At 46.2% G+C, this 27,168-nt stretch overlaps 1 protein-coding gene across 2 annotated transcripts in view; it reads right to left on the bottom strand.

Annotated features, from left to right (window-relative positions):
* RTCB (RNA 2',3'-cyclic phosphate and 5'-OH ligase) overlaps window positions 1-26,347 on the bottom strand; it is a 64,843-nt gene extending 38,496 nt beyond the window's left edge. For both annotated transcript variants that reach the window (XM_085852925.1, XM_085852926.1), the window contains exons 1-6: window positions 26,076-26,347; window positions 21,723-21,801; window positions 8,156-8,223; window positions 7,507-7,606; window positions 7,226-7,382; window positions 2,535-2,691 (exon numbers count right to left, since the gene is read on the bottom strand). In XM_085852925.1, the coding sequence (XP_085709051.1) occupies window positions 2,535-2,691; window positions 7,226-7,382; window positions 7,507-7,606; window positions 8,156-8,223; window positions 21,723-21,801; window positions 26,076-26,168 (654 nt within the window). In that variant the 5' untranslated portion in view covers window positions 26,169-26,347. The remainder of the gene's footprint in view (window positions 1-2,534; window positions 2,692-7,225; window positions 7,383-7,506; window positions 7,607-8,155; window positions 8,224-21,722; window positions 21,802-26,075) is intronic.
* Between the last annotated feature and the right edge of the window lie 821 nt (window positions 26,348-27,168).

Below are 27,168 nucleotides of genomic sequence, written 5' to 3'. Positions count from 1 at the left end.
CAGAATAAAATCGGCTGTTCCTGTTGGTTTCCTCTGCTGGGTAATGCATTTCAGAGCAAACAACCATGAACACCAAGGAGCTTTCAAAAGACCTCCAGAATAAAGTTGTGGAAAGACCCAGTAGAAGGGGATGGGTACAAGAATATTTCAAAGGCCTTGACTATACCTTGGAGCACAGTTAAGCCAATCATTAAGAAGTGGAAGGCACATGGTACCACGAAGACCCTGCCTCGATCAGGTCGTCCCTCCAAACAAGGAAGAGACTGATCAGAGAAGACACCAAAAGGCCAATGGCAACTTTGAAAGAGCGACAGGCCTTAATGGCAAAGACTAGTCACTGTGTGCATGTGGCAACAATATCGCAAGCACTCCACAAGTGTGGCCTGTATGGTAGGATGGCAAGAAGGAAGCCATTGCTCAAAAAAGCCCACCTCGAGTCCCATTTGAGGTGTGAAAAAAAACACCACTCCAGAGATTCTAAACCCATGTGGCAAAAACATTTTGTGGTCTGACGAAACCAAAATGGAACTTTTTGGCCAAAATGAAAAAAAACGTTATGTTTGGTGCAAACCCAACACATCACCCAAAGAACACCATCCCTATTGTGAAGCCTATTGTAAAGAACACCACCCCATCCCTATTGGACACCTATCCAACCAAGATACAGTGGAATCTGGATATGCATATGCACCTATTTTTAGATTGTGGAACACATGTACACTTGTATTCAAAATGCCTGATATATGTGGTTTATGCGCTTATATATATTCAAAAAGCCGTGACATGTGCTTATATTGGTAATGCCCTTCAGAATGGCTGCATCGATGTCAGTCTTTACATCATTGAGATTTGATTTGTCCGTACCTTGGAAACAAATACTAAATACATTTTCAGTCCTCGAGCAGGTTTCTGTTTAAACTCCGCAACAAGTTCATTTTCCATGTCCATGTAAAAGGCACCAGTCTTCCGCTCCCCATCTTCTTCGCACCTTTCGCACTCTGAACAATCATTTCCTCATTCTTCACAATTCACATCAAAGCCCTCATGTTAAATCTGGATTTATTACACGTCTGTTACTGGTTCTAACAAGACTTGTGAAAAGCGATAATAGCAATGTTTTCATGGATCGACGCTCCACTGCAGTGTCATTTTGATCGTGATGAAAAACGTTATTTTACGACCATCGTAAAGCGTTGTAAAACACACTTTTACGACCCTTGATGAACAACATCGTTTTGAAAGTTCAACTCTGGTAAGTACCAGTACCAGATGTGTAAGAAATGTGGACTTGAAAACACGAAATACTGTTGTGTTTGAGTTGATAATATTTTCAGTTTTCAAAGCTTTACAATGGCGTTTTTATGTGCACTTATTTTTAATGGAGAAATCAAATAGGGATGCCAGTGTGTGCTTATTTTTCACATGCGCATATTATCCAGATTCTACTGTATTCTAGGTTTGTACTTTCAATTAACTTTCTGAAATTTGTAGAATTTGTTTTTCATTTGGAAGTTGTGGGTTATGATGTGCAACTAAAGGTGGAAGAAGTCCGATTTCATGCAATTTAATTCCAGGTTACAAGGCCACAAAAAGTGAAAATTTTGAAAGGGGTGTCGACTTTCTTTAGGCACTGTGTATAGTTTTTGGCTCCATCTCTCAATGGTGAAGAATTACTTTGAAACATTCTCGTATCCAGATCTTCACCAAAATCAAATCAATTCATCCTTGTCACACACCCAACCTGTTAACCAAATGTTGTTGAAAACCATTCATAACTTTTTGATATATCCTGCAGACAGGCATGAAAACACGCTAGTGGGTGGATAAATAAATAATAAATTTAAAAAATTATCCCCGTGTTGGGGTGACGGTCATCTCGATAATGTTTTTTTACTATCATAATCGATGAACCGCAGCCAGATATCTCCTAAAATGAGACTCGATAGGTTTTGAAAATGGCGACTTTCACAACTTTCGTGACCTCGTGACCTTGACCCTGACCTCGAATTCGGGAAAAAAATATGGCGTTGGGCATCACTCCTCGACCTCTACCCACATACCAAATTTCATCAAGATCAGAAGTAAAAAGTTTTTTGTACCGGGAGGCGTTTTTGACAATCTTCCAGGTTACGTGGCGGCCAAACGGGACGGAAATTCAAAAATCTGTCCAGTTAGATACAAGATAATATTTTTTACTATCATAATCAATAAACAGTTGCCAAATATCTTGTAGAATGGCAGACTAGATAGGTTTTGAAAATGACGATTTTTATAACTTGCGTGACCTCGTGACCTTGAACCCGGACAAAAGTTATATCGTTGTGCAACACTCATCGACCTCTACCCACATACTAAGTTTCATCAAGATCGGAAAGAAAAATTGTTGATGGACAGACATTTGGTCCGGCTTTATGAGGTCATCTCGGTAGAGATGACCGAAAAAGGCAAACTAGAAAAGAGAGTTATTAAATTTAAATCAATTGGATATCAAAACAACAAAAGCCAGGAAAAGTACAAGTGAATCAAAATGACACCTGGGGTAATCCCCTCTTCTTGGCTTTCGAAGAGACTTTGTTGGGATCAGCCTGCAACATGCGTCCATACTCCTCACAATGTTCCTTGTCCTCAGCCCAAGCATAGCCCTCACGGAGGGACCAGTCCACTCCCATTTCCAAAGCCTCCTCCAAGTCCCTGTAAAAACACCGTGGACCAACTGCAGACTCTGCTCGCCACAATTCACGCTGATGGCAGAAACTGAATACCTCATCATTAAAGCATGCAAATGCAAAAGTTCGAATTTAAAAAGAAATGGACAACTTGACAAAAAGGAACTGGAACTTCCTTGTGGTGTATGAGAAATATGCGGGGAGTGACCGGGGGGGGGCGGGGGGGAGGATGGGGGAAGGAGGAGGGGAGGTCATACGTATGTGCATGACGGTTTGTGATTCCTCTTCTTTAACAGCCACAATTATTCCCACAATGTGTGGCTGGCTGGGGGAAACTTGGCCCAAATCTCTCACAAACCGGCTGCCCAGGCATATTCGACTAAGGTTAGAGTAGGAATTTGGAATTCGTTCATCGCTTGCCTACTCTTCGTGAACCATGCAATCTTTAAAGTCCACCAACTTAAGCAGGCAGACAGGACGCCCAATTCAAGATCCATCCGAGGGACGGCACACATTGATGAATCAATCAATGCTGTCAGGGGCAATAACACAAATCACACTTGAAGCCATGGCCGCAAGTAATGACACAAGAGGCCCCAAGATATACGTTATAAACAATCCATGAACAGTCCACAAAATCTTATGGCTCGAAAAAGTGGACAGGCAATGGGATAAATCATTCACGTGCAAAGACTCATTTGAGCACCTTACCTAGAGGCTGAGCAAGTTGAGAAGGCTCCGATCCGTGACAAGCATAAAGCTTAAGCACTCAAGCAAGTAATCCATCAAAATTGTCGATAAGGAACGGCTGGCTTGGCAAGCAATAGCAAGCTTAATGGATATGGAACATCCCTGGTTTGCTCGAAATTTCTTTCAGTCGCTACTATTTAAAAGAATTATAAAAAACAATAAACAGTAGTTACTGTTTAAAAGTAATTGATGGAAGAGTTGCGATTACAATTTTTATTTCCCCACAAAATGCCATGCTGAAGATTTATACACACCAAAACACAGAATTCATCCAATGCATAAATCCCCCTTGGGGAGGGGGACAAGAAAGTCTCTACAACCTCAGTCATGTGACCCTTCGTCCCCCGAGCAAGTTTGGTCGAGATTGGATAAATAATGACCGAATGCAACACTGTCAGACAGACAAAGAGAAACAGATACCAAATAGCACATATTAATATGAGAATCACAGTGGAGGAAGAAATAAATAAATTAATAAGTAAAAATTAAACTTGTCTCAAGAATACGGACATTTAGCCAGTGGAAGAATCTGATCACACAATTCATTATGGAAGGGTTAACAAGCGAGGCAGACAACAAGCTAAAATACTATTGTGGGAACGACTTTCAGGGGGTAACTTTGCATAGTATAGCCGATAACGGTAATTGTTGTTCATCTTGCACATTTTAGCGCAAGCTTGAGGCAATTCAATTGCGAGATAGTATACGCATTGTTTACAGCATGCACAGAAAGTAGATGTCAACCTTCCCCACAAGACTGGTGTTGGCTTTGTGGTTAGGGTAGCTGGCTTGGGATCTTAGGGTCTCAAGTTTGAGTCCCGTTTGCCACTGAATGAACACCAGGTGGGGTTGAATCTGCTCGTCAGCCTTCTGAGGTCAGCGAAATGAGTACCAGTATACTGGTGTGGGGGAAAATTTATATTAATGTATTTTAAATTGTAACAAATGGAGTTTCAGAAATGTAACTTTTATGCTGCAAATTGAATTGGCTGTCATTTCTGGCCAAAAGACTTTTGCCCTAAATGATAAGAAATGTGTTGTTCTGGAACAGAGTGACCGAGCTGATAAATGTACGAAGTGGCTTTTTGTCTAAAAGACACGTCTACAGTCTGGGTGAATATCCCCCAACCTCTCTCTCTCTCATGGAAGTATAAAATGTTTTGAAAGGCACATTGTTCTCAGTACAAGCATGTGAGGAAGTGTAGTTTCTCAGTGGCTTGTACTCCTTGGAACTGACCAAGTACCAAGTTAGAATAAAACTCTGATGTAATGAAGTGAATTGAATTGGGTTGGTCTAACTGCTAACTAAAGTAAGAATAAATGAAATAGAACCAAATAATATTGCAATCAAATGGGGATTCTTAAGTTCATTGTACAAGGGTGAGAAGTTTATGGTGTATAATTAGGAAATAAATTGTTTCACAAGGAAGGACTTGTGTGGACATCAGTTTTATCAGCGTCGATAGGGTTTTTGTAGGATTTTATAATCAAATCGGACAAACGTTAAACTCTGTCTGAAGTCAAATAGGATTCCACAATCGGCCAGTTAGAATCCTTCAGGAGGACAACGATCACAACAAGGTGGGTTTAAAAAATCCACATCACTGGTATAGGGGCACAGCATCAGCGGCACAGCCGTGCTCCAACAAAATGATAGCTACCCAGCAGCCAAGCTGCCATACGCAAGAAGGAAAAGAACCTTCCCCAAAGTTTGCGTCCAAAACCACTTTCCCTTCACAACCTTTCAAATGTAGTCACCTTTGTAATCTGTCATAAATGCTTTTTTGAAGCATCCGACAGGCCATCAGGTGTCAAGTTTAGTTGGGAGCACCACCATAACACAAAGCACCAAAAGTGCTGGGTAACAGGTTGGGAGGGGAGATGCCACACCCACGAACCGAGTACGAATAAATAGCAGCTGAGCATGGAGGGGCCAGTGACATCACGGCTGTGAGGTAGGGCAGCACAAACAGTGGGAGTCAGGTGCACGTGGAGCTTACAGGGGAAGCTCTACAGAAGCTACAGTGGGGTCCCCCCAAATTAAGCCTGTGCCACCACAGCTACAGATACACCTCTCCTCCACCCCTCAATCCTCCAGCAGGTCAGGTCAGGTATGGGAGCATGTGCCAGAGCAGTGTGTCGCTGCGTCCACTTTCCGCCGGTACTCCAAGGGCCTCAGTCTGGCCACACCCCAGGCAGATGCCTGGCCCATCCCCATCTCCTCGAGATGCCGATCAACCTGCTGCCATCACGAGGCACGTGGTCGGCCCATCGGCCTCTTCCACTCACGAGACTCCCTTGCCGAGAGAATCTGGTGAGCAGGACCAGCGTCAGGAAAACGAGCCACATGTCCATACAGCCACAGCTGACAAATCTCATTTGAGTCTCTCTCAACAACCGCTCATTGGACACAGTCTGACCAGCGATAACCAAGAATTCTCCGAAGAGACCTGGTACCAAAGGAATCAAGTCTCCATCTCACATCCCTGGTCAGAGTCCAAGTCTCACATCCATAGAGCAAGACTGGAAGCACCAAGGACCTAAAAACTCAGACTTTCGTCCTCCCGCACAGGTACCGGCAGCACCACGCCTCATGATCCAGTGAATCAGACTGCCCAAGCCCAACCCAGACGTCTATTGACCTCTGACTCACAGCCAGCAGAGACATGAATATCACTGCCAAGGTAAGTGAATCTCTCCACGACCTCAACATCCTCCAGCAGGCCACATAAAACTTCCTCAGAACTGGCTTTAATCAGCAGCCACAAACTGTTTTCCTGCTGGGGAGTATCTCCACTTCAGACTCGCCGTGTCATGCCAGGTGCAGCCTCCATTATTTTGTTCTCATTCTTCTGTGGAATATCTGATTCCTTAAGGACTCAGATAATTAAACAACTGCAGTTAGTTTGTTGAGTATTGGGCACATGTGGGTTATTATAAATTATCCTTACAGAATCGCTTCCTCTTGTATTTCCACTCCATGTGGTTCAACGACATGGTAAAACCACTTGGTCTCAGGATGAATTCAGGTATGTTGATCGCTAGTTTAATTATACACGCCGGTTAAAGGGCAGATTGGGTTCGGGTAATTAGCACCCGGCAATTCCACTCGGTCGCCATTAGAGTCGTGGATGCACGGCACCCATCGACCCGAGGTATTGTGGCAGATAGGCCTGTGATCCAGCTCGGAAAAACGAATCAGTCGGCTGTCGAGACCAACGACATGTTTTGTCAGGATTCAGACCAGGCAACCAGCCGACCTGACGGCTGCAACAATACATTTTATACCAAATTCAAAACTTTATGGTGAAGAAAAATGAAATGTGAAATCCCAGTGGGAAGTTTTATGGATTAAGGAGGTGCAAGGCAAAAATGTACAAATTATATTCAAGTCTATTTCAGCACAACAGGGTACGAGGTACAAATCACAAATACTGCAGGTCACAAATGGAGAAAAGCCCATCAATGGGGAGTGAAGTGGTACGGGATTATTTAATAAACTCATAATGTTCATAAATCTTAATGAATGCAAGTCAATATTACCCCCAAAACAGTGACACACCTTGCAACCGCAATGTGTGCAAAATAACGAGAACATGCAAAACAAACAAAATCATTAAAATGGGAATTAAAGGAAGTGTTCATCCGGAGACTGTATCTCCAGGTTACGTGCAGCTTTGGAAAACCAATTTGATGGGTACATCAAGTAACCGGGCATACTGTACGAAGGCAAACCAAAGTAAAGCCCAAGCCGAGTTGAACAGTTTCCAAAAGGTAAGCAACGATACACAAACTTTCCCACAACTCACTTTCCAAGCATAGGGATCACTCCTTTGGATCCCACACCAACTGGGATGTGGTCAAACAACGACTGAGTCAGCTGTTCTTTCACAGGTTGCACATCTTGCTCATCCAAGTTTGTACGGAGTAATCGAACACCGCAGTTTATGTCAAATCCCACACCGCCTACCCAAACAGCACAGCAATGGAGACCTCATCACAACCACCTCTTCATCAAATACATTTTAATGTTTCAAACACTTCAGAACACAGAGAAAAGACTCCCACATAATCCTCACAAATGCTTCACCTGGAGATACCACAGCTTTGGGGTTACTCATGTCAAATGCCGCCATATTCCCAATGGCAAAGCCATATCCCGAGTGCACATCAGGGAGGCCAATGGACTTCTGCAGAGACAGGTGCATAATCACAATGGAAAAGGTTAATAAAATTAAATTATATTAAATTAAAAAGCCACTCCACAATCAACCGTTAAAGTTAATAATATAAGCATTTACAGACAAATGGTCAATTGCAACCCAATAATCTTGGTTGAATTGAGCTTTACAAAATTAAGCAACAGATAAACAGCCCAGAAATAGCACTGTATTGGTCAAATTGGTCAAAGAAGAGCAAGGGTTGGATGAGGAAGGGGTTTTGAAATGCCACAACAAAAACAACCCAATAATACAAACAATTACATGCACACATCAATCATGAAGGATCAGTGCTTTAGCTGGTTTGATCAGCAAGTGTAGATTTCAATGTCTTTTTGGCTAAAAACACCCAATTGTTCCAAATCACCAAATCACAGTTCTTACCAAAGTACATCAATGTTATTTGACCAGTAAAAGTCATTGAAAATGCAGCGAAACCAAAATGGACAAAAAAAACAAGTTATAATGAAATCCCTTCCCCAGCGTATCTGTGCGTGCACGAAATCAAAACGAACTCACATGGACAATGCCTGGTAAAGCTGCTACATTTCCAATCTGCTTCATGGCCGGTAAGAACCCGCCAAAGCCTGCAACATCCACAGTTAGAGTTTGTATTCCATTTGAAACTATAAAATAAAAATAAAAAGTTATTCCAGTAAGAAAGATAAATATATATTGTGACGTCCACGGGACTTGAACAGTCCCGCCAACGTAGAATGAGCCGAAACGATGGAGGCGATTTATTTGTTTATAACCCAAACATGGCGGTTCTAATCGCTCTACCGCAAACGGGACGAGGAAGGTGGCACGAGTCACTTTTCACTGAGTTGATGATGTTTATTTGTTTTTTTTATCACCAGAAATAACAAGACTCGGCAAGAAGAGGGATCCGGGGCGATTCGACGGGATGGTGTGGGATCGGGCGTGGGGAAAAACACAGACAATTCCAATGAATATACAGATCTCAAACCTCTAAGGCGCCAAGTTCACACACACACACACACACACACACACACACACACACACACACACACACACACACACACACACACACACACACACACACACACACACACACACACACACACACACACACACACACACACACAACGTAGCTATTTCTGGTGGTCAGGCTGGACCGTGGTGTGGACGCAACTGTCCCTGGATCGGCGTCGGACGAGCCGGCCTTGCTCTCGCCAGGGGGGGGGCAGGAGAAACCGCGGTGCTGTCGACCTCCTGGTCCTGGCCCAAGTCCGCCCACAGCCGCCAGGGAACCAGCTCCCGCGCCAAGCCGCGAGCAGGAGAAGGAGGCAAGTCCGCCAGCCGCCCGACCCCGCACTCCGAGTCAGCAGAACCCCAGAGCCAACCAAAGCGAGGCACGAGGCTCGGCAAGGCTCCCAGACACGATCAAGAGCACGATCGACTCAGCACAGCAGCCAGGACGCTCTCTGCCGCCACAGCTGCCACACCAAAAAAAACACGATCGTTCTGGTCGTAATCTTCTTCTTCTTCTTCCTTTTCGACCCCGAACAGAACCTTTTTATCCTTCGTCCTCGTCACTCCCAATCGAGCCGTTTATTGGCCCACCGCCATCGCCTTCCGCCAATCGTGATCACGGGGCGGAGCCATCCGTTGCACTGTCCTGTGACGTCACGGCCAGTCTTCAGAGAATACCAAAAGGGGTTTACGCAGACACACTTACCCTATCCTGTGTCCCTATCTAATTACGTGACATTTATCATTTCCCCCTTGAAGAAATGAACATTTACTAGACAACTTATCACCACTGAATTACTACTTATTACATCGAGATCCTGGTAAACTCGAACAGCATGGCATACCTAATTAAACATCCTAATTACCCTTTGAATGCATACCCCCCCCTCAAACGTAACAATATTATTATATTGTTTCCATTGTGGGGGTAGATGGAAGAATCCAATAGGGAATATAGCATTGTGTGGAGTTGCTTGGTCCATGGACGAGTAAAAGGCATCTCTATGTGAGTCAGTAGGGAACCTGTGAGCTTAAGTGTTATGAGTCACCACATGAGGGGTGGTGCGGTGTTAATTAGCCTAAGGAGTAAGAATAAGTTACCCAGTTCATGATTCCCCTCTGATTTTCTTTTCCCCATGTTTATACATTTCAAGATCGGCAAAAAGGTGGGGAATGCATTCTTGAAACCACAACAAATGGGCAGAAAGCCCCACCTCAAAGGTTGACAACAAGCCAAGTCATGCCCCCCCCCCCGAGGGACGATTGGTGGGCGTGATGTCAGAAGCAAGCCAAGCAGGAGAAGCCCCGCCTTCGCGGGTTTGTTGCGAGCAGGCCTCGCCCGGAGGCGGATGATATATAGGACAGAGGAATCTGGTGAAAAAGAAAAGGGAACGCATTGGAGAGGTTGCACATCTCAAGAGGAAGGAGTGGGCTTGTGCATTGTGGGAGGCTTCAGACTACTGTAGAGGATATATCGACATGATCGAGATCAAGGGAAGCACATAGGAGGTTGCGCATTTTAGGAGGAAGGAGGAGTTGGCTTGGCATTTTGGAAGAGCCATGATCAGAGTAGAGGCACAAGATGCATTGTTTGGAGAGGAGAGAGTTGTGGTTGAGCGCACACCGAAGAAGACGACATGGCCATTGAATTAGTGTCGAGGCAGTTTGGCTCACGTAGTGAAGTAAGACGATGACCTTTTGCTTCTGGTCAGGTCAATGAAGACGATTGCAGCACCTAAAGCCATTACACTGGGCCTTTTATGTAGAGTGCTGCTCGCAGATTGCCTGACGTGCGTTCGACCCGCGACGAGAGAAATGCCTCAATTCCAGTTCCACAAGGATCAACTCTGAGTCAAGCTAAGTAAAGCAATAGTTTGGAGGGAAGGTTTTTCCATTCATTTTGTGTCAGCTTTGTCTGTATTTGGGTCTGTGCGGGGAGGTGCCTCAACTGTAGGATTTATTATAATTATATTATCATCATTATCTTCTGAATTATTATCCATTGTAAATATTGTTGTGGTTGAGGAAATTCGCAAACCACCATTCAGGTTCCGTAGGTGAGATATCTCTGTAAGTATATGTGTAGTTAGCCCCAAACCCATTGTTTAGAGGGAATAAATGTCATTCATTCGGGCTGCGACCCTTCAAGATAGCCGTTTTTCTGTTCTATCTTTATTTTGAGCCAACCACGTCTCAACAGCCATCACACAACAACCACCAACCGCAACGCCGCTTCACAACAACAACAACGCCAACAGCCACGACCTTTACCGTCACATCTCGCTCTCGCAACCATCGCATCACCGCCATTCCCGCGCCGCTTGTGGGCACCGATCCTGGACTCGTACAGGGCACGCACCGAGCAGCGGGTGCAAAAAGCGGCCTTTCCGAGAAATCGGATCAAGAATGATTCACGCCCACTACTGTTCCGTCCTATCAGCGAGCGTGGGGCGATTTGGCCCCGCCTCCAGGCGCGTCGGAGTATAATCGATATATGCAGATTCGAGGATCAGGAATGATTCACGCCCACTTTTCCTCTGTCCAATGGGAGAGCGTGGCTCCGCCCCCGATCCAAAAATCTGCATATGGTTACTCCTGTCGCACTATAAAGCACCGAGCGCGGGGAGAATCGGGGAAGAGTTGGAGCGTTGTGGCGGCGGCGAAGCGTGGCAGCAGCAGCGCAGCAGCCAAGACGGAGTTGGAGAGGTGTGGCAGCGACAGAGAGAAGAGTTTCTGTTTCGGGCTCGGGCGCGTTGTGGCGGCGGCGAAGCGTGGCAGCAGCAGCGCAGCAGCCAAGACGGGGTTCGGAGTCTGTCGGGGAGCTGCGGAGAGGGAAGGCCGGGAACGCGGTCGAGGTCGCAGTGGAATCGCTCGTCACGGGACCCAGGCAGGCCAGATATCCTCTTTCCCCAGAGCATCAACAACCCCCCCTGTTTCCCCCCGCGCTGAGATAGTGTGAGAAGGGGGCCCCGTTCCCACCCCATTCCAGGCAGTGCCAGCGAGGCCCGCGGAGTCGGGGCGCCGCCGCCATTTTGCGGCTCATCACCAGACGGGTAGGCTCGACGCGGTCTCGGCCCCAGGCCCGTCTGCCCCCTTGTCGTTGAGGGTGGCCCCTTTTTCTTTTGCTTTGGAGTATATGTGTTGTCGGCGCCGTCTGTGAAGTAAAACTGTGTAAGTGTTGCCGTGTGCTCGCGTAGTCGGTAGTAGATCTGCATTGTGTTTCTTTTGTTGCAATTGCTTTTGGTGCATAATTGTTGTTTCTTCTTTTATTACATTTGCTTTTGGTGCATAATTGTGGTAATTGTATATGTGTGCTTTCCATTTGCCGCGGAATAAATGTGCTTTATGTTGAACTATTTCTCCCGTTTCACTTCGTCTTTTCTCTCATTGAATCTCCATCTTACTTCACGTAAAGGGTTGGTCGTGGGCTAAATACGCCCGATAATTAATCGGAACCGTCGAGGTTGACGATAACACCGCTCGGTTATCCCGATAGTCCGGAACGGGTCGCTTAAAGTGGCCCGTGTCCGAAGTCGACCTGCGGCGAGGTGCGATCGCCCGGTCTACCCTCCGTGTGGGTACTTAGGTAGGTCGAATTTGGCGAACAACCCTATCCCACGCGGGGGGCCGATTGGCACGATCGTGGTGAGGCCGAAAGGTCCACCCGTGACTGGTTCCCGGCGTTAGTCCGAGAGGGTCACGACTGGATTGTCCGTCCGGTGGGCGACGTGCCGCGAGTCGAGTTACGTGGCCGTTCGCACGCCGGCGGGCGCGAATCCGCAACAATATATTATATATATATATATATATATATATATATATATATATATATATATATATATATATATATATATATATATATATATATATATATATATATATATAGCCAGTCAGCCATGGCCTGACATTACATACATACGGCCCCCGGAGCAGACAACTGGGCAGTCGAACCGGCGCTGATCGAATCCGCAACAATATATTCATTTATTTTCATTAAATGTATTCCTTTTAAGACACTGCAGCATTGTGCTGTTTGGGTGCAATGCCCCTGTGCCATGCTCCTCCCAGGTGGATAGTCTCTCCGCCATTACACCCCATTAACGCGCACATATTAATCTCTGGGTCTCAGTTGTAGCATTCAGGGGAGAAGCTTCGTCATCCGTCCAGGTAGGGTTAAACCCCCTGGACACGACAAAAATGTGTATGTATATATATATATATATATATATATATATATATATATATATATATATACACATATATATATATATATATATATATACATATATACATATGTTGTTTGTCTTTTGGCTGCTCCCGTTAGGGGTCGCCACAGCGGATCATCCGTTATGATCCGCATACTGATTTGGCAGAGGTTTTACGCCGGATGCCCTTCCTGACGCAACCTTAGTCGCCTCTTACGACACAGGGATAAGGATTGGGTTTCGCCATGATTCCGGGCTGCCCTCCACCCTCTCATAGTGTGGCCCAGTGCAGAGCTCCCGTCCTCAAGCGATCCTCCAACCGAAGCCTCCGAGTAGCCGGATTACAGGCGCACGCCACTACGCCCGGTATATATATATATATATATATATATATATATATATATATATATATATATATATATATATATATATATATATATATATATATATATATATATACACACGAGGCCCGTCGAGGAGGAGTGATGAAAGCGACATTTTTTTCATGACATGATGATGATAGGCTAGGATGATAGGGGAAGGGTAAATAGTGCAAGATGGCATCAACTCCAAAATGGCCGATGTGGCCCTAACATCACTCCTCGCGGCGCCTCATATATGTAATCACAATCCAAATATGTACAAAATAAACAAACACGATATTAATGAGAACAGCACACGGAAGAGCAAATACCTCCTCTTGGCTTAACAGTTTACGTTTTGTATCCCACTGACAGGCCGGATCTGACCTGGACCAAAATATTTAATTTATTTAAAAAAAAAAAAAAAAAAAAAAAAAAAAAAAATCGGCTTGTTCTTGTCATCTAACCAACTCTTGGACAACTTTTTGAAACATCATACTGTTATGGAAATGGCCCTTATTGGAATACTAAATATAGGATTAGCTCAGATCCCCCATTAAATGCCTGTTTAGCTAGGTTGTGTGGTGAAAGGGGCATTATGTGTGTCAGGAGGTGTAAGAGGCTGTTTTTATGTTCATACGGTGGTGAAACAAGGGCTCCATCTTCTTCCTCCCCTCTAGGATGATATGCCCCACCCAGTCGGCTGGGAGGGTGTGGCCTGGAGAGAGGGTGTGGCTTGAGAGGAAGCAACGCGAAGGGGCGGAGCCTTTGGTCGGCAGTCGCCGAGAGAGACGGGCTCGTGAAACAAAGAGAGAAACGAGAGAAAAAGGATTTGAGTTTGGACGAGCATCGAGTTTGGAAAACTGAGTCGTTGAGAGAAGGCGTCCTCGTGTGTGAAGAACAGTCGGGTTCTCGAGGCGTGCTCGGAGTCGCTTTGAGAAGCGAGCAAACATAAGAAAGGCTACCTGCATGTCGAGTCTGCCTTTTTGGGGCAGTGGGAGAGGCGGCCTGCATGGAGAAGCTGAGAGGACGGAGTTGGGAAGTTGGGCTTCGAGGTGGGAAGGCAGGAGAGGAGACGCCAGAGCTTCTGACGGTCCCTGCTCACACCAACGGCTCGACACGTTTGCCAGAGCCCGGCACCTTGATTTGGGCCTTGTCTGCTGAACCCTGGAGAGAGATCGACGGAGGCCCATCGTCGACATTGCACGGGGCCGGAACGCGCTGAGGAGAGCGTGCGCACGTGGTGACTTGAGCAGGAAGAGTACGGCGCCGCCATCTTGCCGCGTTCGAGCTGGAGCTCGAATCCGTGGACATCCGCCTGTTGCGGGTGACATTGGTGCTTTGGACACTTTCCTCTCGTCCATGAGACATCACCAAGTACTGTCTGCATGCATGCTGTCTGCACGTTGTTTAAGGCATATTTCGGTAGCGACCCCCTCGAAACCTGTAGTCCGTGGTTCCCGAGAAGAACGGGTTGAGGATTGTTAATAAAACCAGTGTCGTGAATTTTGCTTGTGTTGTGATCCCCGATGTTCCCCAATAAATCTGGTTAATTCGTATGAAGTTGCCGCTATGGATTAATGTGTCGCGTCGAGGAACGATCCGTTCGATTGGCATATAACACCAAAAAATGGTTACAGACTGGTAGACTCCACTCGGTCTCTGACAAAACCAGTCTGAAACCGGGGGTTCTATTTCCCCAACTGGCAAGGTTCAGGATTATGTTGGTATCGCGATTGAGGACGCGTGACCCGAGGCCTGTGCCGAGCCGGCCGGCGTTATAAACCCCAGAGACGGTGGTGGTGAGGGTGGCGCCAATGACCGGGTGAGAATCCCGCCACCCCGGATCCGCAACAATACTACATGTCATTTTTGGCTCCCTCTCAATGGTGAAGAATCAGTTAAGAAAGAAAGAAAAAAAAAATCATTCTCGAATCCTGATCCTTCACCAAAATTGAACCAATTCGTCCAAGTCACACACTCAACCTGTCCAAGAAATTTCGTCTGAATCCGTCCACAACCTTTTGAGATTTCCTGCTCACAGACACAGACAGACAGATAAAAATATGGAAGGGGGGGGGTGAAAACATAAACTGCTGTCAACCTTTGGTGGAGGAAGTAACAAACTTGTAATATCATTGTCTATTTATCAAAGGGTGTTTGAAAGTGCAGGCTACATCTCAGAAATAGACCAGACCATGATGAAATCACAACCAGTCTAATAAATTAATAAAAAACAAAATGGGTAAAAACTACTGAGGACAAACTACAAAATACCTCAACTTGTACAAAAATGGAAAAATAAACATCAAATGGGGAATTTTTAATAAAATATATTATGGTAGTAATCTGCAGATATCAAACAATTTTTAAGGGAACAAAATTTGTTGTTGATTTTTTTTTTTAAACCAACAACTGCCGCAATAAATCCTTTTCGAATCCACGACTTATTCTAATACTAGCAAATACAACCCACCGCTTCGCTGATGGGAATTTTGGGGGGGGGGGGTGAAGAGAGAGGGAGAGGAGGGAGAGAGAAGGGAGGGGTGGAATAGAGGAGGATGGGGCAAAGAGGGGGGGAGTAAGTGTGGAGCAGAAGAGGGTGTTCTGAACATGTGTTTGATAGGGGTACTTGAGGGAATGCCAGGGTTAACAAGAAACTGCTTTTACAGACACACACACACACACACACACACACACACACACACACACACACACACACACACACACACACACACACACACACACACACACACACACACACACACACACACACACACACGTTGGGGAGGGGAAGAAGGCAGCGTGAGGGGAGGGGAAGAGGGCAGAGAATCTGTTTGACAGAATTGTTCCTCCCACAGGACGACCCAACTCCATGTCTCTCCTTAGTTCCTGTGTCCTTGGATTTGATAACCCTGAACCATGCCCAGCGGCGCAGTTGCTCTTTACATTTCCCACGGCGCAATAACTAAATTTCCCACTGCCCTTGTACTCAACTTACACCGCCCAACTGTCAGGAGTACCTATTGCTGAGACTTCCAATCCCACCTCTTGTTCATCTATGTTGTACTGTCCTCCTAACAGTTAGGAAGCCATCACGCTCACAACATGGACCAACTTTTAACGACTCATTCCAACTCCCTTTTCCTCAAATGTGGTAATTTAAATTGTTGCCATGCAACTTGGTTGGGTACTGGAACCTCTCTCACCAGCCATGGCACTTCAGCAAAGACTTCTGTAACTCCATGGGACTGACTCAATATGTGAACTTTCCAACCTGGATTCTCCAAACGGCAAATCCTTCCTTCTGGATTTGGTGATGACTAACTTTTCTTCAAATGTCTCCTGCTCTTCCTCTGCTCCAATTGGTTTAACTGATCATATGCTTGTGAAAGTCAACATCTCTGGCTATTCTCAGAGAGCTGCCTTGATGCTGGCATTTCACTCAAGCAGATTGGCAGGGACTGCAGCAGCCATCTCTCTTCAGGACTAGTCTCCCATATCTACTACCCCTAATATTAACAAAGCCTGGGAATTCTTCCTCAGAATCTCTCTCTATCTCTCTCTCTCTCTCACAGATTCATCTCATCTCGTCTTCAATTGTCCTACCTTTCTTCCCACCCTTGGTACACTCAATCCTGTGGTGAAGCAGTTGCTCTGAAACAACTTGCCTTCTCTTTCTGCAAAGCAAACCCAAATCATAGGCAATCTCAGTGCATTCCAAAGAGTCCATAACAAGTGTATGTCCACTCTCAGGAGATCCAGAAAACAACATCTGGCCAACCTCAAGAATGAACCTTCAAACTTGCCTCCTTCCTCTAACACCTGGTGGCGCCTTGTTAAGTCCGTCTCTGGAGTATAAGCTCCCCCTCCATCCATTCCCTTACTTCAAATGGCACCACAGCAGACTCCAATCATGAGAAGGCAAAATCCCTCAAGTCTGTATTTGCTTCCAAATATTGTCCTCAGCCACTCAATCCTACCAATCCTTCCCTGGCATACCCAAATGCTGCCTTTTGCACCTGAGAAGATGGAGAACGTTCTTTCAACCCTCAACTCTGACTCTGCTACTGGACCGGAAGGCATCAGCTTGCGTCCTAAAACCCATCCCTTCTGGTCTTTCACATCCTCTCTCTGCCATTTGCGCACAGTCATCTTCCATCTGCTTGGAAATCAATCATCACTGCACTACATGCAAAAACGGATCCCCTCAAATACAGATATATTAGCTCACTTGCATTCATCAGCAAGGTCATGGAATTAATAATCACAGTTGATATGAAATTCATATTTTTCTCTCACAACTTCATCTCATCACAAATTTGGTTTCAGACCAGGTCACTCCACTTTGTACATGCTGCTTCGCTTCACCCAATGGATGGAGGCCCTCAATATCACTCATGAGATCAGGGCCGTCTCTGGACATATCTTGAGCTTTGAATACAGTCTGGCATCCTGCCTTGCTCTCCAAACTCTCTTCCTATGGAATTCAAAGTCAACTCCAGTCTTGGATTGTTGACTTCCTCCGGTCTTGTATCCAACGTGTGGTTCTCAGCAGAACCCTTTCTTCTCCTCCACCCATCAAGGCAGAAGAACCCAATCATCAATTTGGTTTCAGACCAGGTCACTCTACCCTAGATATGCTGCTACTGCTCTCCCATCAATGGATGGAGGTCCTCAATGCCAGACAGGAAATCCGAGCCGTATCCCTGGACATATCACGTGCTTTTGACACAGTCTGGCACCCTGCCCTACTCACCAAACTCTCTTCCCATGGTATTCAAGGCCATCTCCACTCATGGCTCGCAGACTTCCTCTCCTGTCGCAGTCAACGTGTGGCCCTAAATGGAGTTCTTTCATCCCCTCTTCCTGTGCAGGCTGGAGTTCCTCAAGGTAGCGTTCTGGGCCCTGTTCTTTTTCTGGTTTTCATCAATGATCTCTCGGACTCTCTGGAAAATCCTCTATTTCTCTTTGCCGATGACTCCACCCTCTGCCGTACCATCTGTCATCCCTCAGACCGGCAAGCAGCAGCTTCTTCGCTCACTGCAGATCTGGATAAAATCACAAACTGGTCCAACACGTGGAACATGTCTTTCAATCCAGACAAATCTCACACTCTCACTATGTCTCTTCGAAAGGACCGTTTACAAAACCCCCCATCCACTTTCTCAACAATCCTCTGGAAGAAGTCTTTTCTTTCAAGCTTCTGGGTCTCACTATCTGCCATGACCTTTCCTGGGAAAGTCACATTTCCAACCTTGCCTCAAAAGCCAGTCGCCGACTGGGAATCCTCCGTCGTGCAAAGTCCTTCCTCGGCCCTCTTGAGCTCCTGACCACTTACAAAGCTTTTGTCCGTAGCCTGATGGAGTACTGCTCTCCCCTCTGGGCTGGTGCTCCTGCCTCCCACCTTTCTCGACTTCACGCTGTCGAAACCAGGGCTTTTAAGATCATTGGCATCTCCCGCAATGAAGCTGAGTCTTTGGGCCTCTCACTCAATCACCGCAGGTTGGTCGGTGGTCTTTCTGTCTTCTACCGACTCCTCTCCAGCCTTGCCCCCCTGCTCTCTCTGTGATTTGTCCCAACCACATTTCCACAGGGCGCTCAAGGTCCGCCAACAACCCCCTTCTGGTAAAACTACCAAAATCACGAATCACTGCTCATCTTCACTCTTTCATTCCTCTTTTTCCCGCCTTTGGAATAAACTTCCTCACTCTATTCTTTCCCATTCTTCCCTCCAGGCTTTCAAAACAGCTGTTCACCACCACCTCTTATCTTCCCCCATCCAAATCCTCGATCTTTTCTACCCCCGATAATCCACCCAAGCCCACTTCCTTCAATTCTCCTGCTTTCCTTCCTGAAAGTCCCTTTAATGTCCATCTTCCCCTCGCCATGTTCCCCGTCCCATCCCCATCCCTCTCCCTTCCACAGTTCACCTGTGTCTGTTCCCCAATGTTTTGTCCCTTCCACTCCCGCCCCTCTTGTCTCATGCCTCATTGCTGTGAGTTGTGTGTTAGCTCTCATACGAGCCTCGACCAAGGTATACAAAAAAAATAAAATAAAATAAAAAAAAAAAAATAAAAAAAAATAAAACCCTAAGGCATTGTTCTGGGCACCATCAGATTCCTAATATTCATCAATGATCTCACTTGACTGGAAAAATCTCTATTTGCTGACGACTCCACCCTCTGCTATGCTGTCCGTCATCTTTCAGAAAGGCAGTCTGCAACCTCCTCCCTCTCTTCAGCCTGAGACAAAAATCACAAGATCATCAAACACTTGGAATATGTCCTTCAATCCTGACAAATCACACACTCTTTCTCTCTACAAAAGCAGTCTGGCAACCCCCCCCCCCAAACAAACATGTACTTTCTTCCAATCCTCTTGAGGAAATTCAGTCATACAAACTCCTGGACCTCACTACAAGCTGTGACCTTTCTTGGGCAAACCACATTTCAAAAGTTGGCCTGCAAAGCCAGGCACCAACTGGGTGGTACGAATCTCCGTCGTACGAAGTCCTTCCTTGACACACCTGAACTCCATCAAGTTGTGAATGAAGGCTTTGTAGGTGGATAAGAGTACTGCTCTCCCCTCTGGACTGGCTCCCCTGCCCCTCACCTTCCTCAACTTGAGGCCATGGAAACCAAAGCCTTCAAGATTATTGGAATCTCCCACAATGAAGTCGAGTCTAAGGGTCTATCTCTTTGCGATCACAGACTCTGTCTTCTACCACCTCCTTTCTAGTCTTGCACCCTCTGCTCTTTCTAAGCTTTGTCCCCGTCCCCGTCCCCATCCCCTCCCCAGGTTTCTGCAGGGCACACAAGCCACCATCAAGTCCTTCTGGTTAAACTACAAAAATCAAGGATTGCTGCTCACCTGCACTCATTCATTCCTCTTTTCTTCCACATTCTATTCAATCCCATTCTCCCCTCCAGGTCTTGAAGTCAACTGTTAACTACTATCTCAGATAGTCCCCAATGCAAAACCATGATATTTCCTACCCTCGTTAACCTCCCACAACACCCCCCCCCCAACCCCAATCCCACTTCCTTCCAAATTTCCAGTGTTCTCTCTGTGGAGTTTCCTTTTGTATTAATCTTGACCACCTTGTTCACCCCCTCATTCTTCCTCACACCCATTTTTGGTTCAAGTCTGTCTGCATCTTGGCCTTCAACACTGCTATTGGTTTCCCCCTCTCTCAACTGTTACTTTTGTGTCCTGATCCATTCAGTGCACAAATTCCAGCTCTTCCATGAGCCTCAACTGTGCATCCAAAAATAAAATAAAAAAATAATAAAGAAAAGGTGCAACTCAGATTCACAAGACTTGAATCCTAATCGAGCCTCGGCAGCAAAAACTTTATGGCCATTGTGCAATCTGCAGATGAACATCTTTGCACCTGTGGCTGCATCTTCTGTCAACTTTTTCTCAGTTTTTCGGTAGATCAAGACGTTTTGGTGCCAGATTCAGCAAAGTGCTTGCACCATTCACACAACATTGTTCTTTGTGCGAACGTTTGCTCGTCAACTGGCCCACTAAAGGACTTGACCTTTACACAGGCACAGTTCCTCTTACCAAGTCTTCAGTCTCTTTTGCTTCAACAAAAGGGAAGGCCAAAAATGACAGCACCTTTTCATCTTTCATGCCAGATAGACAAACCATTTTATTATTCTTTTTGGCCACCGACCAAAGTCGTAATATTTCAAAAAGCTGTGATGAAGTTATGACAAAACTAGGTGGACGAGTTGGTTAGGTGACAAGAACAAGCCGATTAGAGTTTGGTTAAAGCCTGGATGCAGATCCGGCCTATCCATGGGATACAAAATGTAAACTGCTGAGACATGCGATCCACTGAGTGCCGTTCCAGGTTTTTTTTCCATTGTGAAACAAATTTGAGGTCTATTTTACCCTTGGAATACCGTTATCCAAATTTTACCATTGATAAGCCATTGCAAAACCAAGATTTCTATGAATTTCTGCCATAACATCCGATTGATGAAACTGTTGGGGCTTATCCATACCTCAATGATTTGGCACGATTTGCATAAAAAAAAAATTACGGTCAAAAAATAAAAGGAAGGCAAGGCAGGTACACATATCTCCAACATAATCACATTTAAGTATGCTCAGGGATCATTTTATTGAATTGAAAAGACTACTTGGTGCTCAATAAACAGACAAACACTGCAATCAAAGCAGGATACCATACTGTTTCCGAAAGGCACCACACCACCTTTCCCATCCAGCAGCACGTACTAGTAGGCAGGCCACCCAACTTAACATCCTTCCAAAGGATAAACTACTCGAAACAGTTCATTAATCGTGCCGGCAATGGAACTCAGACTCGGATAACAAAGTTGAGTGCACTATCGCTGAAGTATTCAGTCGGCCTCAACTTCCAAATCGATGAACCCAAATTTGCTTTGTTCCAAAAAATAAATAACATTCTTTTGATGCTTGGTAACAATACAGTACAGTCATCAAGGTTTAGGTAAATACAGGTTTATAAAAACCGGAAACACTTGCCTCCACCTCTGCAGGCATTCCGCAGTTCTTCAAACATAAGCTTTTCCAGATAATCATTGACATAAAATGCACCTTCGACCTGTAAAAAGAAACAAGCAAACAAACAAAATCAGATGACGTTTTCACACATGCCAAAAGCAAATAAATAATATTTACTACCTTATGTGCTTCTGAAAGTCAACATCTCTCCGGCTATGATCAGAGAATATGTTTTTGAATATTAGAATTGTCCAGCCAATGGTCAATACATACATACATAAACACACAAACATGACTCCATTTCCCTCATCAGTCACCCATGACAAACAGGAACTTGAGGCTTCAAAAATCAGAGAAATTACAGAATTTATGGGGGTTTTCTCGAACATACCAGAAAGCTTTTTACAACTAGAAGGGCACTCGGTAGAGCGCATACCTCCACCACATAATGCCTGATCCACGAGAACATATTGGGCCCAATACATTTTTGAAATAGCATGCTATACTGGCCCCATCTCTCAATGGTGAAGAATCACTTTTAAAATTAAATACTCATCTTATCCAGATCCGGATCTTCACCAAAAATTGAATCAATCCTTCCTTGTCAAACCCCCAACCTGTCCACCAAGTTTTGTCCGAATCCGTCAACAACTTTTTGAGATATCGTGCTATATATCATTATTGGCCCAATCTCTCAATGGTGAAGAATCACTTTAGAAACTCTAGTCGTCTGATCCGGATCTTCACAAAAAATCTAATCAGTTCGCCCTCGTCACACACCCAACCTGTCCACAAAATTCCATCCGGATCCGTCCACAAACAAAGACAGAAGGGGGTGAAAACAACCTCCTACACCTTCGGTGGTAGAAGTAATTACAAATCAACATGATGTCTCGCACTAAACGTTTTGTGACGACACATTGTTACGAATCTGGCAGCCATTTGCACACAAACAGACAGCAGTCCCGCAGTTCAGTTATTTTGACAAGTATGTGTTTATAGTTAGGGTCCCGTCCTTCTGTCTTATGGGTTAATTTCATGTGTGCGCTGCGGGTTTCTTTATAGTCAGGTTTTTTTACATTAAATCTCACCTTCGCTCCATCATCGCCATGACGCACGTGTTCGGGGCCACGGGCGTAGACGGGGTGAGGTCGACTCCGCCCAGTGAGATGGGTGTGCCTCGCAAGCAATGAGGGATAGGAGTACCTCAGAAGCCCCCGACCAATCCGGAGACGAGTTACCTCAGGGCGGTCCTGCCCAGCCAGATGGGATGTTCGCCACTGTCCAATCAGGAGGCGAGTGGGAGGGGAATAAATCCTTCAGACCTCACGAGTGAGGGAGAGAGTGACGAAAATTCCCAGGCGACTCCTGGTACTGTGGCAGGAATCCTGGCTGCTTTGATTGGTGGTCTGTTTGCTGGGGCTTCGAGTTTTGTTGCCTACCAGAAGAAGAAACTGTGCTTTAAACAACATGGCAAACAGGAAGGAGGCGGTGAACAGCAACAAGGTGATGAACCGCAGATATTCAGCTCGTTGCTGCAGAATACCGGTCGATTCTTCAATCTCAATACTCAGCAACAGCAGCCAGCTGCCCCGCAGTATGCTGAACCCTCAGGCAAGGCAGACAGGCCGGGAGAGTATGAATTACCGGACGAGCAAAAGGTGCACCACCACCAGCGAGGAGGAGAGTAGTGATTCATCGTGGCCATTTCTCTTGGGGTGCGTCGCTGGAGTCAGCCTCACCATTGCTTTGGTTTGTCGTCGTGGTCGTCTGCTGTCGTGCTATGCGGTCGTTGCGGGGCTCCTCATGGTGGTGGTGGTAGTGGTTGAGCAGCCAGGATCGTGGATTTCGGGTTGGGGGTTCAAGTCCCACCGTGGTGGGTTGGAGTCGGTGTGATCGCACGAGGCGGAAAGGTATCCGGCCAGGCTGTTCCCCCAGCGGAACTGTCCTCCTCGGCTGGAGGACCGAATAAAGACCCAGCGGGGTCCATTTCTTTTGGGTGTGTGCGCTTGTGTCTGAGTCGGTCCTGTCTTAAAGTAGAATTGCTTAAGCGTTTTCTTTTCATTGCACATTGCATTTTATTCGTGATCAAGTTTGCTCTGTCTCTCCCTCCCTTATAAATAAACCCTCGTTAAATGTTCCAGTTCATTGCCCGTGTTTTCTTCCATTGACCCAGCACGGTTCGTGCTGGAGAACCAGTAAGCCGATTGGACCGATGGACTTTGGTAATTCCACTCGGTTACACCAGACCGAGGTCGAGAGAGCGACCCGGTTCGACAGAGTCCCGGTAATTTGGTGAAGGAGGTCGTTTTCTGCATTACACTAATGTACATACATATATATATATATATATATATATATATATATATATATATATATATATATATATATATATATATATATATACATATTGTTATGAATTCTGGCCCGCCTGGCGTGCGATCGGCCGCGTACCTCTAATGGCAGCTGCATCGCCCACCGGACGGACAATTCAGTCGTGACCCTCCTGGAACTACCGCCAGGAGCCAGTCACGGGTGGGTGTTTAACCTCACCACAACCCAGTCCGCATTCTACCCATGCGAAATAGGGTGAGTCGCCGAATGTCGATATACCTAAATACCTGCGCAGGTAACCTACTGAGAGGTTGCACCACGCTGCAGGTCGGCTTAGGACACGAACCGCTTAAGCGATTCGTTCCGTGCTACCGGGATAACCGAGCGGTGTTATCGCTGACCTCGACAGTTCTGATTCTTTAACGGGCGTTCAAAACCCACTACTCATTCCACGATGCAAGATGGCACTTTCAATGTAGTGAAAGGAGGACGCGACGAACGGGATATGTTGCACACAAGGACATTTATTATAGAGCACACGTATTACACACACAACACAAGCAAGGGCAGTCATGCAATTTACAAGCAAGGCAAATAGAAAGCAATACAACCGACTATAATTATTATTTACAAGCACTTAACAGACGGCGCCACGACAACATTCATTCAAAGCAAAAGGAAAGACCCCCTCAAAGGCAAGGGGGTAGACGGGGTTCGTAAACCTTTATGGCCGTGGGCCATGGATGACCGAATGGGCCCACGAGACTGACACTGGTTACCTGCGCCCTCATGGTGAGACGGTCGGCGAGTTCTCTCCGGCATTCCTCGCCAAACGCGCAGGTCCAGCACACAGCCGGCAGGGCTGCGCCTCCCGTCTGTGTCTCCCGGACTCGCCACCGGCCTGTGCCTTCACCAACAGGTCGCTCAACGCCAAGACGAGAGGGAGAGGGAGAGAGCTCGACCTCGTCGACAAAGAATGATGAAGGCCACCCCGACGACACACACAGACAGACAGACAGACAGACAGACAGACAGACAGACAGACAGAGAGAGAGAGAGGAGAGATCCAGCACGACCCCGACAGAGAGGATGACGTCGACGACCCAGGCAAAAGAGAAAAGAGAACTTGACCTCGACCACCAAGAGAGAGCGAGCCCCATGTGCGGTCCGCCTTATATAGCGCGGGGCCCCGCCCTTCGCTCCTCCCCGTTTTCGGCTCTGCCTCCCTTCGAGAAGGTTCCCGAAAAGGGGCGTTCCCTCACCCCGACCGCCTCACGCAATGCATCCACCAATCGGCAGCGAGCTGCCGTCCCCCTTCCCTTCACACCAAGCGCGGGGAAAATAGGCGGGAAAAAACCCCACAGGCTTCACAAGAGCTTTTGTTCTGCCAATCCTTCTCGGACGGTTTCCGACGCGGAAACCGTCAAACCGTGGTCCGCGGAGGATGGCGTTCGTAAGCGGGCGAAGTGGAGAAGAAGATTGTTGTTGGGGTGGTGTGAGCATGGTGGGCGTTGTGGCGTACTTGGTGGCAGTTGTTGTTTGCCTGGCCGTTTGTTGCAATGGTGGCTCAAAATAACGATAGATAAAGAAAAAACGGCCATCTCAAAGAGTCGCAGCCCAGTGAACACGAATAATCCCTTTAAACAACAGTGGGGACCTATCTGAGCATAAACTTACCGGCATAGCTAATCTTAGGAACCTTTATGGTGTATTGCGAATTTTCACAGCCGTAACAATATACACACACGCACGCACGCACACACATTCATCGTATGTAAATCAGTCTCCACGACCCTGCACCCTGTAAATTCGCAGGTCAAGCAAAACCTCGTGGAGATGCAGAGCAGCTTTGGTGGTCCAAACGGCGTTTTCCCACATTATTTTTGAGTTTTATCCCAAAACAAAGAGGTTTAAACGACCACAGACACCATTCACATTCACATTCACAACGTTACCATTTGTGACAACAAACCAAAGCGTTCAATATCAACACCGACACACACACAAACGAGGCCTCCTGAGGCGATCTCGGCGCTTTACCTGCATGTTTGGCACAAAACCTTTCTTGATCCGCCATGTGTTTCGATCCAACTTCTCCAAGAAAGCCTGCTCGTCGTTGTATGAGCGACTCATGACGATCGCAGACGGCGTTCCCTCCACAAAACAGGAAAGCAGGTGAACCGCGCTCAGCGGGGCACTGAATCTCAGTCCCTTCAGCGATTACAAAGCTCAACGCGCGCTCTTCTTTTTCTTCTCATTTATAACATGTTTTTTTTTTCTGTCAAAGAAATTCTCATCGGGTGGACCTTGTAACACAAGGCGCATCTCAATAATGTCATCCGCACACGTTCGGCGCGAAATTAAACGGCTGAGAGAATAACTAGCGAAGATGGGGAAAGTACCTGCCGAGCTTGGTTATACATCACAATAACGCACAAAGCGATATTACATCAATTACACGTCGTACAAGTCAAACATCACGATTTCACCCCACAGTCACGTGTTCCCAAGGCAACACGAACTAATATCACGGGTTTCGCGACCTCCCGGTGACAATTGGAAAGTTTTCGCAAAAAACATTTTCGGTCGCGAATTTGTTTTTTCAAAAGTCGACTCGGTGTGATGAAAGCACAAAAAGTGGAGGCATTCTGCAATAAATGTGTGCGTTCTGTGACGGCGATTAACACGAAGTTATCCGGATTGTGACGAGTTACCAATGAGCTTGTCGAGCGCTCGACAAGCGGCTTAAGCGCTCAAGCAAGCACTCCGTTCGAAAACGCTGATACGGAACGGCTGGCTTGGCAAGCGCTAGCTTGCTGCTTGGTAACTGAATTCATCCCTGGAATGTTTGTGTTCCATGGCTTCGTTTTGGGAAAGCAGAGTCGAGAATCATGCAATTCTACGGTTCTTTGCAAAGATATTTCAAATCTGATTGGAAGGGCACTCAGTGGAGCGCACACCTTCCCCACGGCAATACCTGATCCACAAGAACATATTGGGCCCAATAAATTTGCGAAATATCATGCTTTTGACCCCATTTCTCAATGGCGAAGAATCACATTAAAAATTAACAAATTCTCCTATCCAGATCTGGATCTTCACCAAAATCGAATCAATTCGTCCTTGCCACACA

This window comes from Eptatretus burgeri, chromosome 13, assembly GCF_056783735.1.
Source record: "Eptatretus burgeri isolate ZD-2024b chromosome 13, Ebu_testis_v1, whole genome shotgun sequence".
NCBI lineage: Eukaryota > Metazoa > Chordata > Myxini > Myxiniformes > Myxinidae > Eptatretus > Eptatretus burgeri.
The sequence above is the reverse complement of the archived record's forward strand: the minus strand, read 5'-3'. Positions and strand labels throughout refer to the sequence as shown.